At 51.6% G+C, this 12,732-nt stretch overlaps 1 protein-coding gene across 20 annotated transcripts in view; it reads left to right on the forward strand.

Moving 5' to 3' along the window:
- Window positions 1-12,732, forward strand: part of SIRPA (signal regulatory protein alpha) — a 43,582-nt gene that overhangs the window by 22,152 nt on the left and 8,698 nt on the right. For 10 of the 20 annotated variants that reach the window (XM_086333081.1, XM_086333085.1, XM_086333076.1 and 7 more), the window contains exons 4-7: window positions 3,676-3,996; window positions 4,558-4,887; window positions 6,664-6,777; window positions 10,028-10,052. In XM_086333081.1, coding sequence (XP_086189207.1) covers window positions 3,676-3,996; window positions 4,558-4,887; window positions 6,664-6,777; window positions 10,028-10,052 — 790 coding nt within the window. The remainder of the gene's footprint in view (window positions 1-3,675; window positions 3,997-4,557; window positions 4,888-6,663; window positions 6,778-10,027; window positions 10,053-12,732) is intronic. The other 10 variants (XM_086333093.1, XM_086333096.1, XM_086333092.1 and 7 more) reach the window with 2 other exon arrangements.

The raw sequence follows: 12,732 nt of genomic DNA on the forward strand, positions 1-12,732 counted from the left end.
TTCTAGACTCAGGCGTCGGGAGCCCACGTCTTCCCTTGTGGTTCCAGGGTCCCCAGGGCCGGGCCCTCAGAGGCTACTCCTCCCTGTAGTCACTTGAATTCAAGAATCTGAGGGAGAAGGTGGGGTGGTGGTCAGTGTGGGGGCTCCTGAAGGTGGGCACTTGCTCTGCTGATGGACCTGAAAGCTTGGACTTGACAGGAAACACCAGGACACAGTCAGGGGGTGAGAGGAGACAGACCCTTCATTTCCCTCAGCCTGTTTCCTCATCTGCATGATGGTGGTCATCCTGTCTTTCAGGAGAGTTGGAAGGATTTGAGGAGCTCTGTCTAAATCACCAGCACAGAATAGGGACTCCTAACTAAAGGTGTTATTTCCAGGCTGAGACCCAATTCCCTGTGCTGGGCTCCTGTTTCCTCACCTATAGAAAGAAGATAATCACACAGCCTTTGCAGGGCGTTCCAGGAGTATAGTGGCCTGGTGACAGGACAGCCCCTCAGGAAGCGATGGTGCTGGCCTCTCAGGCTCTGTGATCTTGGGCACATCTCAGTTCCCCCCGCTCCTCAGTTTACGCATCTGTGGAATGGTGGGAATCACACCATTGCAAGGCTCTGTGATGACTGGAGAGGTCTAGGAAGCCCTGGATAGGGTGGGTTAGGGAGTTCCTGAGCTCAGTGCACAGTGGTCGAGCCCCCTGCCTGGGCCCCCACCCCGGTTCTGCCCCGTTCTGGCTCTGCGACCTCTGATGAGTCCCTCCCCACCTTGGGGCTCAGTGTCCTTGTCCCCTGGTGACAGCCCCAGCCTCACAGAGTAGCTGCAGGGGCTGAATGAGGACACACATCAAGAGCTTAGAGCAGAGCCAAGCACGTGGGACAGGTTCCACCAATGTGAGCTCTGATGTCCCAGAGCCAAAGAACCTTGAAAGAGTCACTTTCCCTCCAGGACTAAGTGTAATGGGTTGGGGTGGAACTGGGTGACTTTTAACCTCAACTGCTCATTGGAATCACCTGGGAGATGGTGACAAGCTCCAAGGAGCCTGGGTCCACCCTAGAAATTCTAATTTAAGTGTGCAGATGTGGCCTGGGCAGCTGAGTGTCTTAACTCCTGCAGAGAATGCTGGTGCCTAGCCAGGGTAGAGAAGCCCTGAGCTACGTGTTCTCTGAGGTCACAGAGGGAGAGCTGTAGTTTTTCCCTGAAAAAGGTAGGTTCCACTTGGTGCCTGGGTTGTAAGAACAGATCTTTGGGGTGTTCAGAATAGCCTGTGATGGTGACAGCTCTTAGGAAGCCCAAGAAAGTCAGCCTAAGTGGGTTGGCAGGGACACCCCTCACTTCCAACAGAACTCACCTAGGCTGAGAGGGGCTTCCTGCCCACTCAGACCACCTGTTCATACCTGGGCTTCATCACTAGGGAAATCTTCCCATCTTTGAACATGAGTGTGTCTAAACAGGTGCTGGAATCCCCAACAACACTCCATGCTCAGCCCAGAGCCCTCCTGCCTCAATAACCACAGTGACACTGACGAAATCTGCCCTCTGTCCTTTCAAAATGCTTCCAGCTCCGAAAAGAGCTGATCTGTAGGAAAACACCTGTGATGCCTTGTGTGTTTTGAAAGCCAGTTTCCCCAACTTTTTTCCTGAGGGGGTAGTTTTGAAAAGAGGGAAAGGATCCTAACTTGGTGGTTTTCTACTCCTTTATTCATGCGAGTCTTTCATGGCAACTGCAGGGAACAAGGTTTGAGACTTTTGTTGTTTTTTCCACAACACTTTTGTTTTGCCTTCTTACTGCCTAGAGAATAAATACCTTGGAATGACCTAGGTATGACCTGGTCAGACCTAGGAATGACCAGATATGATAACAATCTTGGGTATTATTGTTTAAGCACCTACTATATGCCAGGCTCTCTGTTTTATATACACCCTCACTCATCTTACCAGGTGGTGCTTTATCCGCTTTGTCTAGAGTCACTGAGGTTTAAGAGTAAAGATCAGAGACGCTAAAATCAATCAGCCCCATGTGCAGTGAGATGAACTCTGATACTTACTCTCTGGGTGTTCTTGGCCTCATACCGTAATGCATCTTCCTGGGCCTCATCCTGTAAATGGGGCCACACTCAGCCCTCCCTCTCAGAGTTGGTGGAGGGATTAAAGAGCTGAGGTTCCTAGAGGGATCAGCCCAGTGTCAGGCTCCCAAGAAACTCTTGATAAGTGGTAACTAATCACAGCATCTGCTCCCTTTACATTCAGGATGCTGATGATTTTATGACTTGACTTACTCAAGTAACACCTCTTTACCATGTCCTCAAAATGTTTGATGAGTTTTAAGAAGCAAGTTAAATATTTACAAGCGTAGATATTTCTATAGTTGCTATCTGCCAACGTTTACAGGAGGTGTTAGGTAGTAATGGACAATTTAGAGACGCCCCACAGGACCTTTCTAAAGGGAGAAACTGCCCTCACTTTTGACCTGCTGATTTGTGTATATTTTCAGGACACAAAAAGTGCTTCTGCTGCTTCATAAGCCTGTTTCTGTGTGTCTTCTGATTTAATAACAATTAAGAAATTAACCACCGTTGGTTTCTCAGCACTCGGCGATCTTTGTTTCAACCCAAAACTGATCTAGGAGAAGAACCCAGATTCAGAAAAGTATCTGTTTGCTCCCTTTCTTTCAAATTTAAGGATTGGTACACATTAGTCTTACTGGAATATTTGTGGAAAGAGTGAAAACTATGGAGTAAATTCATAGGTACCTGAAGGGGCAGCTCTGGATATAAGTATGCTGCTGCTGCTGCTGCTGCTGCTGCTGTGTCGCTTCAGTCGTGTCCGACTCTGTGCGACCCCATAGACGGCAGCCCACCAGGCTCCCCTGTCCCTGGGATTCTCCAGGCAAGAACACTGGAGTGGGTTGCCATTTCCTTCTTCAATGCATGAAAGTGAAAAGTGAAAGTGAAGTCGCTCAGTCGTGTCCAACTCTTAGCGACCCCACGGACTGCGGCCCACCAGGCTCCTCTGTCCATGGGATTTTCCAGGCAAGAGTGCTGGAGTGGGGTGCCATTTCCTTCTCTGGATATAAGTATAGTCTGGGTTAAAGAGAAATCTGTGTTTATTTAGTTTGGTGAAGCATATTGTGTTTTACTCATGGCAAAAATTCTTCCACTGACTATTTAACTCTCCCACTGGAGCCCCAGGAGGAATAATGCCTGCTGTCCCACTTCATAGAGGAGGAGCTAGGAAGTACCTTGGTCACACCTCTCGTTGGATGGCCAGCCTGGTTAAGCTTCCATGTGGTCCCACTGTGCCCTTGCTTCCCTTGCATTCACTTCTATAAATGCTTTCTCCAAACTTAAGTTTTCCAGGAGAGCCCAGCTAGAAATAGCAAATAGGAAGAATGTCTGAGACCAGTTAGCACTTTTTGTTCCTGTGCCCAGACTGGTGGGAAATCACCTTGCAGAGGAAAGAAGGTGAACTTTGCAGTCAGACCTGGAATTCCATACTCCTGACTCAGTCACCCCAGGGAACCCGTGTGTCTCCTTTAAGATGAGGATGATGGCAGTGCCCTCCCAGAACTATTTGAAGAATTAAAATAATAATATATGTGATAGTTCCTAACTATGTTACATATTTTTCATTAGTGATGATAATCACAATGGTTTTCAGTGTTTATAAATGTTCCTTTCGTAGCCAAACCCTCTCCTCCCGTGGTATCCGGCCCTACAGTGAGGGCTACACCTGAGCAGACAGTGAACTTCACCTGCACATCCCACGGCTTCTCCCCCAGAAACATCTCCCTGAAATGGTTCAAAAATGGCAATGAGCTCTCAGCCTCCCAGACCAGCGTGGACCCAGAGGACGACAACGTTTCCTACAGCATCAACAGCACAACCAAAGTGCTGCTGGCCACGGGAGACGTTCACTCCCAGGTCATCTGCGAGGTGGCCCACGTCACCCTGCAGGGGGGCCCTCCTCTCCGTGGGACTGCCAACTTGTCCGAGACCATCCGAGGTAGATGCCCCTCATGTCATCCCAAGCGCATACCTGCCCCCAAGGCCCCAACCTGCCCCTTCCCCCTGATTTTTGTTCCAGGCCTTGAATTGCCTGGAATCTACTTCCTGACAATCCTGCCCAGTCACCAGGCTCCTAGCTGGTCACTTATTACTGTTTTCATGGCAGCTGCCAGGTGGATGCCTGTCATGTGCCAAGCACTGTGCTAATAGTTTACCAATAACTTCTTCAACTGCTGAGCACCTACTGTAAGTCAGGCCCCTGTGTGTTTAGTGACTTCATTTATTTTGCTGCAGTTATTATATTTCAACTGCATACCAGGGCTGTGCTTATAGATTGCACACATGGTTAACCTAACAGGAGCCCAGCCTTTGAGCACCTGCTGTGCGCCCTGCACTGTGCGTAGTGACTTCATTCATATGCAGAGACAGCCTCAGTGCTTGAGCCCCTATTGCATGCCTGGCTCTGGGTGACTCCCGGGCTGTGCTGCGCTGTTATCCATCTCCTCCCCTATGACATGTCTGTTCCATAAGGTCAGAACTTCTTCCTGTGCTGTTTCAGTTCCACCCACCCTGGAGATTACCGGCTACCCGTCAGCTGGGAACCAGGTGAACGTCACCTGCCAGGTGAACAAGTTCTACCCCCGGCACCTACAGCTGACCTGGCTGGAGAACGGAAACATGTCCCGAACGGAAGCAACCTCAGTCCTCGTAGAGAACAAGGACGGGACCTTTAACCAGACGAGCTGGCTCCTGGTGAACTCCTCTGCCCACAGGGAGGCTGTGGTGCTCACCTGCCAGGTGGAGCACGACGGGCAGCCGGCGGTCTCCAAAAACCATACCCTGGAGGTCTCTGCTCCCCAGAAGGACCAGGACACAGGTCAAACCCCTGGTGAGGTCACCACTGCAACTGACCCAGCTGTTGATCTTTTTTTTTTTTTTTTAATATTAAAGGTAGTAATTCATACTTTTTATAGAACAATGTAGAAGTCAATAGATTAAAATAGAATTTTAAAGTGAATTCCCACCTCCAAGAGTAACCACTGGTAAGAGTGTGGCATATTCTTTATAGATCTTTCAACATAAATATCCTTGAAAGAAAGAAAGCAGAGAAGGAGAGGGATTGTCCTGCTCATGGTGTACTCTCTCGCTTTCTTCTACTAACAGTTTCTGTGTTCACCATTCCCTGCCCGCCCACCTCCTCCCCTTGCTCTTTGTGACCTGAGCCTACTCTCGCTGGCTGCCCCACTGGAATGGGGTCGGGGGCTTCAGGCTGTCTGTGGCTTATCTCAAGTGTGATCAGTGCTGCACTAACTGCCCTTGTACATATTCTGTTACATGCGCAGCTATTTCTATGGGATGATCCCCAGGGAATGTTGCTAGGCCCAAGTGCATGCCCATTTAATATGATGGCGATGCTGCCACCCTCCTGGGAGAATGAAAGGTGTCAGGGTGTCATTCTCTCAGCCCCTGTCCAACTGGTTGTCGGCGTATCTCCCTTTCTTCAGAATGACAGTGCCATTTTGGTGCCACTGTGGAATGTTCCAACACCTGTACCCTTGTACATAGCAAACCCTTTGAATGGATTAGAATAGAGGCCATTTCCTTCCTTCGTGCATCCTGAAAGGGACAGCTCTAAGGAAGCCTTGGGGTCTGTCAAGTTGCCCTTTGATGCCACCATGAGCCCTCCCCTCGGAGACAGGATGTGTGGATCCACTCGGGCTGTCTGTGTCACTGGGGAGCTTGAACAAGTCGGTGCCTGTCTCTGGGCTGCTCCACCTGCCCCTGAAAGTGTTGAAGGAGGTGACCCTGGTGACCTCTCAGCTTTGAGTCTCAGCTGCTGGGACCATGGCTGTCTCAGCACTGTGGCTTCAGGGCTGGGTGGGTAGTTGACACCCAAGAAATACTTTTAGAAAGGATGAAAGAGTGAGTGGTTGGTTGGTTAGTGAGGTATTCCTCAGAGCTATTCAATGAAGTAGAGATGACTATTGACCTCAATAACGTAAGAGGAAGCCAGTGTGTGAGGGGGTTTAAATGACCTGCTCAAGGTCGCTCAGTGAGGGCATTGATTTGAACCTGCATTTCTGTGGCTCGGAGCCCTGCTCCTGACTGCACACTGTCCTGCGGGATCCCCTTCCTGTGTCTGGTGCCAGCCTCTGCACTGTCTCCATGTCAAGTGTCCTAGGCTCAGCCCTCCTGGGCTTAGGCCCCAGGCATGGACCAGGGCACTGCCTCGGGGCTCTGCATGTCCAATGGCAGGTCACTCTCCTCACAACCCTTCCCCCCGTCGTGTGTGATGCCCCAGCTGCCATTAGGAGATCCAGGCAGACCTGTGTCCCTGGGTGGCCGCTCCATGGCTCACTCAGGTGAGGAGGAACGTATGTCTATTCCTCAGGAGGGCAATTCCACCCACACCCTGCAGCCGGGGTTCCTCCAAGGCTGACAGCAATGTTTCCCTCCTGGCACCTCGGCACAGTTTTTGCGCTGCCTGTGGGTAACCCACAAGGGGAAGTATGTGCAGATCCATGAACATGCCCACGGGGCCGAAACATCTGAGCCAGATGTTGTCAGTTAATGATGCCTGCCTCGTGGTGAAAAGGGGCAGTGGCTTTTCCTTTTCTTTGTTTTAAATTTTCCTACATGAAGCCTCTATTGTGTGTGGTCCTAGGCCCGAATGACAACAACTGGACCAGCATCTTCATCGTGGTGGGCGTGGTGTGTGCCTTGCTGGTGGCCCTGCTGATCGCAGCCCTCTACCTCCTCCGAATCAGACAGAACAAAGGTGGGTGGGTTCCCTGGTTCCTCCCCGAGAGTTTACCCCTGGGCTGTACTTCCCAGACAGAGAGAGGCCTCTGCTTTGGGCTACACGTAGTTTAAGTCATAAGGACGTCCGGTTACTCCCAGTAACAAGAAGTCCAGGGGTACCATTGCCTAGGCTGTGCAGCCCCTTCACCAGGCTGAAGTATGGGTGGGTCAGGGGTACCATTGCCTAGGCTGTGCAGCCCCTTCACCGGGCTGAAGTATGGGTGGGCCAGGGGTACCATTGCCTAGGCTGTGCAGCCCCTTCACCGGGCTGAAGTATGGGTGGGCCAGGGGTACCATTGCCTAGGCTGTGCAGCCCCTTCACCGGGCTGAAGTATGGGTGGGCCAGGGGTACCATTGCCTAGGCTGTGCAGCCCCTTCACCGGGCTGAAGTATGGGTGGGCCAGGGGTACCATTGCCTAGGCTGTGCAGCCCCTTCACCAGGCTGAAATATGGGTGGGCCCCCTACCCTGCCGCGTCACTGCTCCAGGCCTCACAGTCTCACAGAACCACTGCTGATGTGGGAATTGGGGAGATGCCAGGGTGGCAAAAGGGTCTCAAGGAGGAAATGGTACTTCCCAGGAGCCCCTGGCAGACTTCTGCTTTCCCCTTACCTGTCCAGATTATGTGCCCAGCCCCCCGGCAGGAGGCAGGAAGGCAGTGGGGAGAATACCACCACCTACCTCCCAGGCTGTGGGGAGAATTAAATGAGTAACTGTGGGAACAGCGTTAGCAAGATGCCCAGTACAGCAGCAGGCTCTCGATGTCAGCCCCTGTAATCAGTGTTGTAGGTGAGACCAGAAACATGAACCACCTCCCTGGGAGGCTCCCCTCATAGTGGCAAGGTGTGCGGCCTTTGACTACAGCAGGAGGGTATAAGTTCCAGTCCAGGACATTGTGCCCTGTTTGCACTCATGCGTGCACGTGTGTGCCTGTGTGTGTCTGTGTAGTTGTTTCTGTTGACTTGGAGTCAGATGAACCAGGGTTCCAGATCCTTGTTTTATGCTCTAAAGTTTGGCCTCCATGAGCCTCGGTTTCCTCACCTGTAAAATGGACGTGGCAGTGCCTGCCTTGGAGGATAGTTATGAAACAAATAAGCTCATGTGCAGCAACAGCGCAGACACATTGTCAGACCTAAAAAAATGCACGTCCTCTTTCCCACTCTTGAAGACTATTTTAAGCCAGTGTTTCTGAAACCTTTTTGGCTACAAGTGATAGAAATACATTTCATGTCTCAACCCAATGCACACACACCCCATCTATAAAATTGGAACTCTGATATTTTCCTTTTTGTCATATTTTATACTATATTCTCTTAAAAATGCTGTTTGTGACCCAGCACCACGTGCCACAGCCGGCAGAGTGCCAAATGCCGTCCTGAGCTGCATTTCTGCACCCAGACCTCCAGACAGAGCTTGACAGGCTTTCTGTGCCTCAGCCACACACCCCTCCTGCACCCCCTCTCCTCTGGCCCCCAAGTTTCCCTCCCCGCTGGACTGCCTGGAGGACTCAGCCCTGAGAGACTGCCTGAGCCTCAAACTCCCATTTGGGAGGGCTGGCATCTCTAGAATCTAGAAGAGGTTCTTCCAGGTGATCTGCAGGATGGTTTCCCTAACATTCCTGGAGCCCCTATACAGGCAGGACTCCTCTTTGGATGGGGAAACAGGGTCTCTTGCCCACCTTGGGAGACGAGCCAGCCCTTGGATGGAGCATTCATAGTGCCTGTTCATAAAGCCCCAGCCTCCTTTGGAGCTTTATCCCTGGGCACCACGTCAGGCTCTAGCACACAGGAGCTCATTTCCGTGGGCTTGGGTATCAGCCATCCAGTGTTCTGGAGAAGAAATGGGGGTTGGAGAGCTGCAGACGCTGGTGAAGGCCACCCAGCCCTGAATGGTGGGTCTGCTTATGTGCAGAGTCCAGGTCTCAAATGTAGACTTTAGTGACAGTGATGGCTGGCCCTCAGTCAGCTCTTTTCATGTGCCAGGCACTGAAGTCACCACAGACCTAACTCCACTTTATAGACGAGGAAACTGAGGCATGGGAGAGTTATAGAACTTGGTCAGGTCTCACAGCTGGTGAGTGCTGGTGCCAGGATTCACATGGCAGTGGGTCTCCAGGGACCATGTTTGAGACCACACTGCACTTGGCCTCTATCCTAATGAGACACCCCCTCTCCCTTGTCAATCCCTGGAGGTGTCTGCCACCCTCTACCTCATACTCGCAGTGAAATATCCTAATTTCAGCTCTAGCACTTTCCCGTTGCATGACCTTAGGGAGTCATCTGGTGTCCTTAGTGTGGAATGGAGATGAGCTGTGTCCCATCATTGGACTCCCTGAGGTGACTCGTGTCCCAGCACTTGGCAGCCCATCAGCCTCCATTCAAATGTTAGATGCTGAGCTGCTACATCTAATGGGTATCACTCACCTAAAAACCCAATACCTGCCCAGGCACCAAGCGTTCATCTGGCAGTGAGAATTCTTGCAGTGTGGCAGCCTTCAGCCTGCTAATATGTGATACAGAGCACACTTGCCTGTGCATGTTGCTTTTTAATTACAATTTTACAGCAAAATCAGAGTCAAATGGTGGCAAACCCCAGTGGCTTCTCTGTGGGATGCCCCACATCACAGGCTCAAAACCTCTGAGCCAGACAGACCCTTTCTTTCCTCCCATGATCCTTTTTGCAAAGGTGGTGAGATGAAAATGAATGTCCAGCCCACCCGTGTGACTTAGAGCACTGAGATCTAACCTGGGAGAGGGAGAATGACCCACCCAGGGTCACGCAGCATGTGAGTGGGTGGCAGAAGTGGAATTTGCACTTGCTCCCCCAATTAGCAGTTCTGCCAGAAACTGTTCTCCAGCAGTGAAGGGCCCTGATGGGCACCCAGTCTTGCTGTAGGGTTTCAAGTAATGTGTGTGATGGATGGAAGTGAGGCTCAGCCAGAGGGAGGGCAGCTGGCCCTCTCAGGCTGAAGGTTGCTTTGGGATCTGACCTTTGGCAATTCCCAGAAGTGGGAAAGCTGGCAGGCCCAGCTCTTTCTGCCGAAAGATAATGGACCACCCACCCCACTGGGGTGGGCATGGGGTTTCCTGTGGTTTGGAGGATATGATTGCAACAATTCCTCCCAACATCCCTGGGGGCAAGCCTCTGCACCCTCCAGAAAGTAATTATAAAAGAAAAGTGTGTTTCTAAGTTGAATAACTGGCTTCTTTTTTTTCTTTTCTCTTTCAGCCAAGGGCTCCACTTCTTCTACAAGGTAAGTAGGTCACTGGGCTGGAGTGCTTTTGCAGTTATTTGGTTGTTTGCCCCCCAAAACTGCCGAGCAGAATCCGCACCCACTGACCCTCACTCCTGTGCCAGTCAGCCTTCCTGTGTCTTTCCTTTGTAAGCTCCTCCCACCAGATCTGTCTTTAATTACTGCCTCAAATGAGGTGATTTCAGCACACAGAGGCACTGATTTCCTGACTGATGCCCACAAACAGTGAGACCCTTACCAAATCCTGTTTGGACTGTGGCAGGAACTCCTGCACATGCCATCCCCAAATCTAATTGTATACTGTGCTCTTTCCTTTGTTCATTAAGTATTTATGGAGGGCTTTGACACAGGTAGCCTGGGCAGTGCCAGGGTAGGTGGGTATGACAGGTGGGTATGCACCTGTGCCTCCTGAAAACTGTGCCTTGGTCAGAGGCTAAACTGATGACATTACATCATGGAAGGTACATTAGTTGGTTGATTTAACATTTGCCATGATTTTTGCTGAGTCCCTACTATCTGCCAGTTCTGTTCTGAATGAACAAGACTCAGTCTGGACCTTCATGAAGCTCAGACGCCAGTGAGAGGAGCAGGCAGTAAGTGTGGAGGTGAAACAGTCTGTAATGTCATGTCAGGTGGTGACAAATTAAACACGGCAAGGGGATGGAGATAGGGGCAAGGGCAGGGCCTCTTCTGAAGAGGGAATATGAGCAAGGACCTGAAGCTGGGGAGCCGTGAGGGGGCACAGGCTGGGCAGGAGAGCAGGCAAGGCCAAGGCTCAAGGTGGGCTGGGAGGATGGGGGAGGCCAGCAGTTGGGGCAGAAGGAGTGAGGGAACAGGAAGGGATGAGGTCAGAAGGTGCAGCCCATGTGTCTTAGCTGCAGCCCACACAGCAGGTGGGTGACTAATCCAGACTGCAGCTTTGGGGAAGCACTCGCCCCACCAGCATTCACCCCAGCAGAGTAGAGGCCGCACCCCATCACCTACCACGTGAATGTGCCTGTGTGGAAACGTGAACGTCGTCTCTAAGTACGATAAATACAAACTATAAACCGCTTCATGTTCATTTAGGACAGGTTTTGCCATCAAATGGGTTTTGCAGATCTTTTGATTCTTTTAGCGCTTTGTGGATTTCAGAATTGCAAAACAGAACTGAGGATGCGGAGTGGAAGCCATTGTCTAGGGGCTGTGGCTGTTAGGACTCCGGATTTGACTCCCAGTTGGATGAAGGGGCGTAAGAGGGAGCTGATCTGACTTTGTTTTCAAGGTGCCACTCTGACCACATGTGAGGACCAAGCTGTAGGAGGGAGGGTGGGTGGAGGCAGAGGGGCCAGTGAGGAGGCTGCTGCAGTGGTCCAGGCAGATGGCTGTGGCCTGGATGGGTTTAGAAATGGTCAGATTCTGGAGATATTTTGGAATTAGAGCCAAGGGGACTTGCTGACAGATTGTAGGGTCAGGGACAACCCCACAGTTGGGGGAAGGGAGTGCTGTATGCTGAGTTGAGGGGTCACTGGGGCAGGTAGAGTGGGGGGCAATTCCAGGCCTGTGGTTGCACACAGCAGGAGCACCTAACCCATCTGAGGAGTCCTGGGAAGCATCGGGCCTTCCTGCCGTACCAGGAGTCTGTGGTACCCTTGGGAGAAAGCCTTGCTTTCTGCTCTGACCTCTACAGGTGGCTTCCTGCTCTGAGCCCTGGCCAGCCTCCCAGCCTCCGGGTCCCCGAACAAACAGAGCCACCATTCCAGCAAAACCGGGCTCCTCACGCCCGCAGAGAAATGTGTTTCCTGTTGCCATGCCTTCACCCGCCATTCTTCCCACACCAAGTACACTCTTTCCCAAGAGCAAGGCTTGGCTTTCGTCCTTTGCCTGGAACCCCTCAGTGATTCCCTGTGGCCCTCCTAACAGTCCAGATGCTCTCCTGAGGCCCCCAAGCCTCTTGCAGTGCAGCCCTGCTGAGCTGGACAGTTTCACTCACTACCACTCCCAGGGCTTGAATTCCATGGCTCAGCCTCGGCCCCCACCTCCTCCCTCACGCTGCATTCTTGTTCTCCTCACCCTGTGCTCCCCACCCCTGCTCCTGAATCACCCAGGATCTGCACAACTGCAGGGCCTGGCAGTCACAGCAGGTTCTGAACAGCGCCCCTGGAGTGGTCTGACATGGAAGCTAGCGTGGGTGAGCCTCCTTTTACTTGGTTACCTCCTGCTCTTCCTTCTGGGCTCAGCGAGGGCATTACCTCCTCCAGGGACAGAGTCTCCTCCTGGGAGCTGGGTACACTGGGCTATCCAGGCTGTCTCTGCACTTGTCCCTGTAGTGTGACCTACCCCTCTTCAAGGCAGGGTGGGTTACCTCCCTCACGTTCATTGCTGATTACTGCTGAACTTGGCACTGTGCCTGGAATGGAATAGGTGCTCAGTAATGGTTTGTTGAATGAATAAATGCTACCCCAGACCACTCCAGTAATCCCTGATCTCTAACCTCATGAATCCCAAAAACTATCCCTGTCAGTGGCTTCACAGCCTCAACTATGGAAGGAGCTCTCTTTTTTGCTTCATTCTTACTGCTGTCACTATTTTTACTTGTCTTATCTCCCCAATTATCAATACATTTCTGGAAGAAAAGGGCTGTGTCAATAATAATAATGACAACAGCAGCAGCTAACGTTTATTGAGCACTCACTGTGTT

This window comes from Bos grunniens, chromosome 13, assembly GCF_055505025.1.
Source record: "Bos grunniens cultivar Pamir isolate PY7600 chromosome 13, Bosgru_T2T1.0, whole genome shotgun sequence".
Lineage (NCBI taxonomy): Eukaryota > Metazoa > Chordata > Mammalia > Artiodactyla > Bovidae > Bos > Bos grunniens.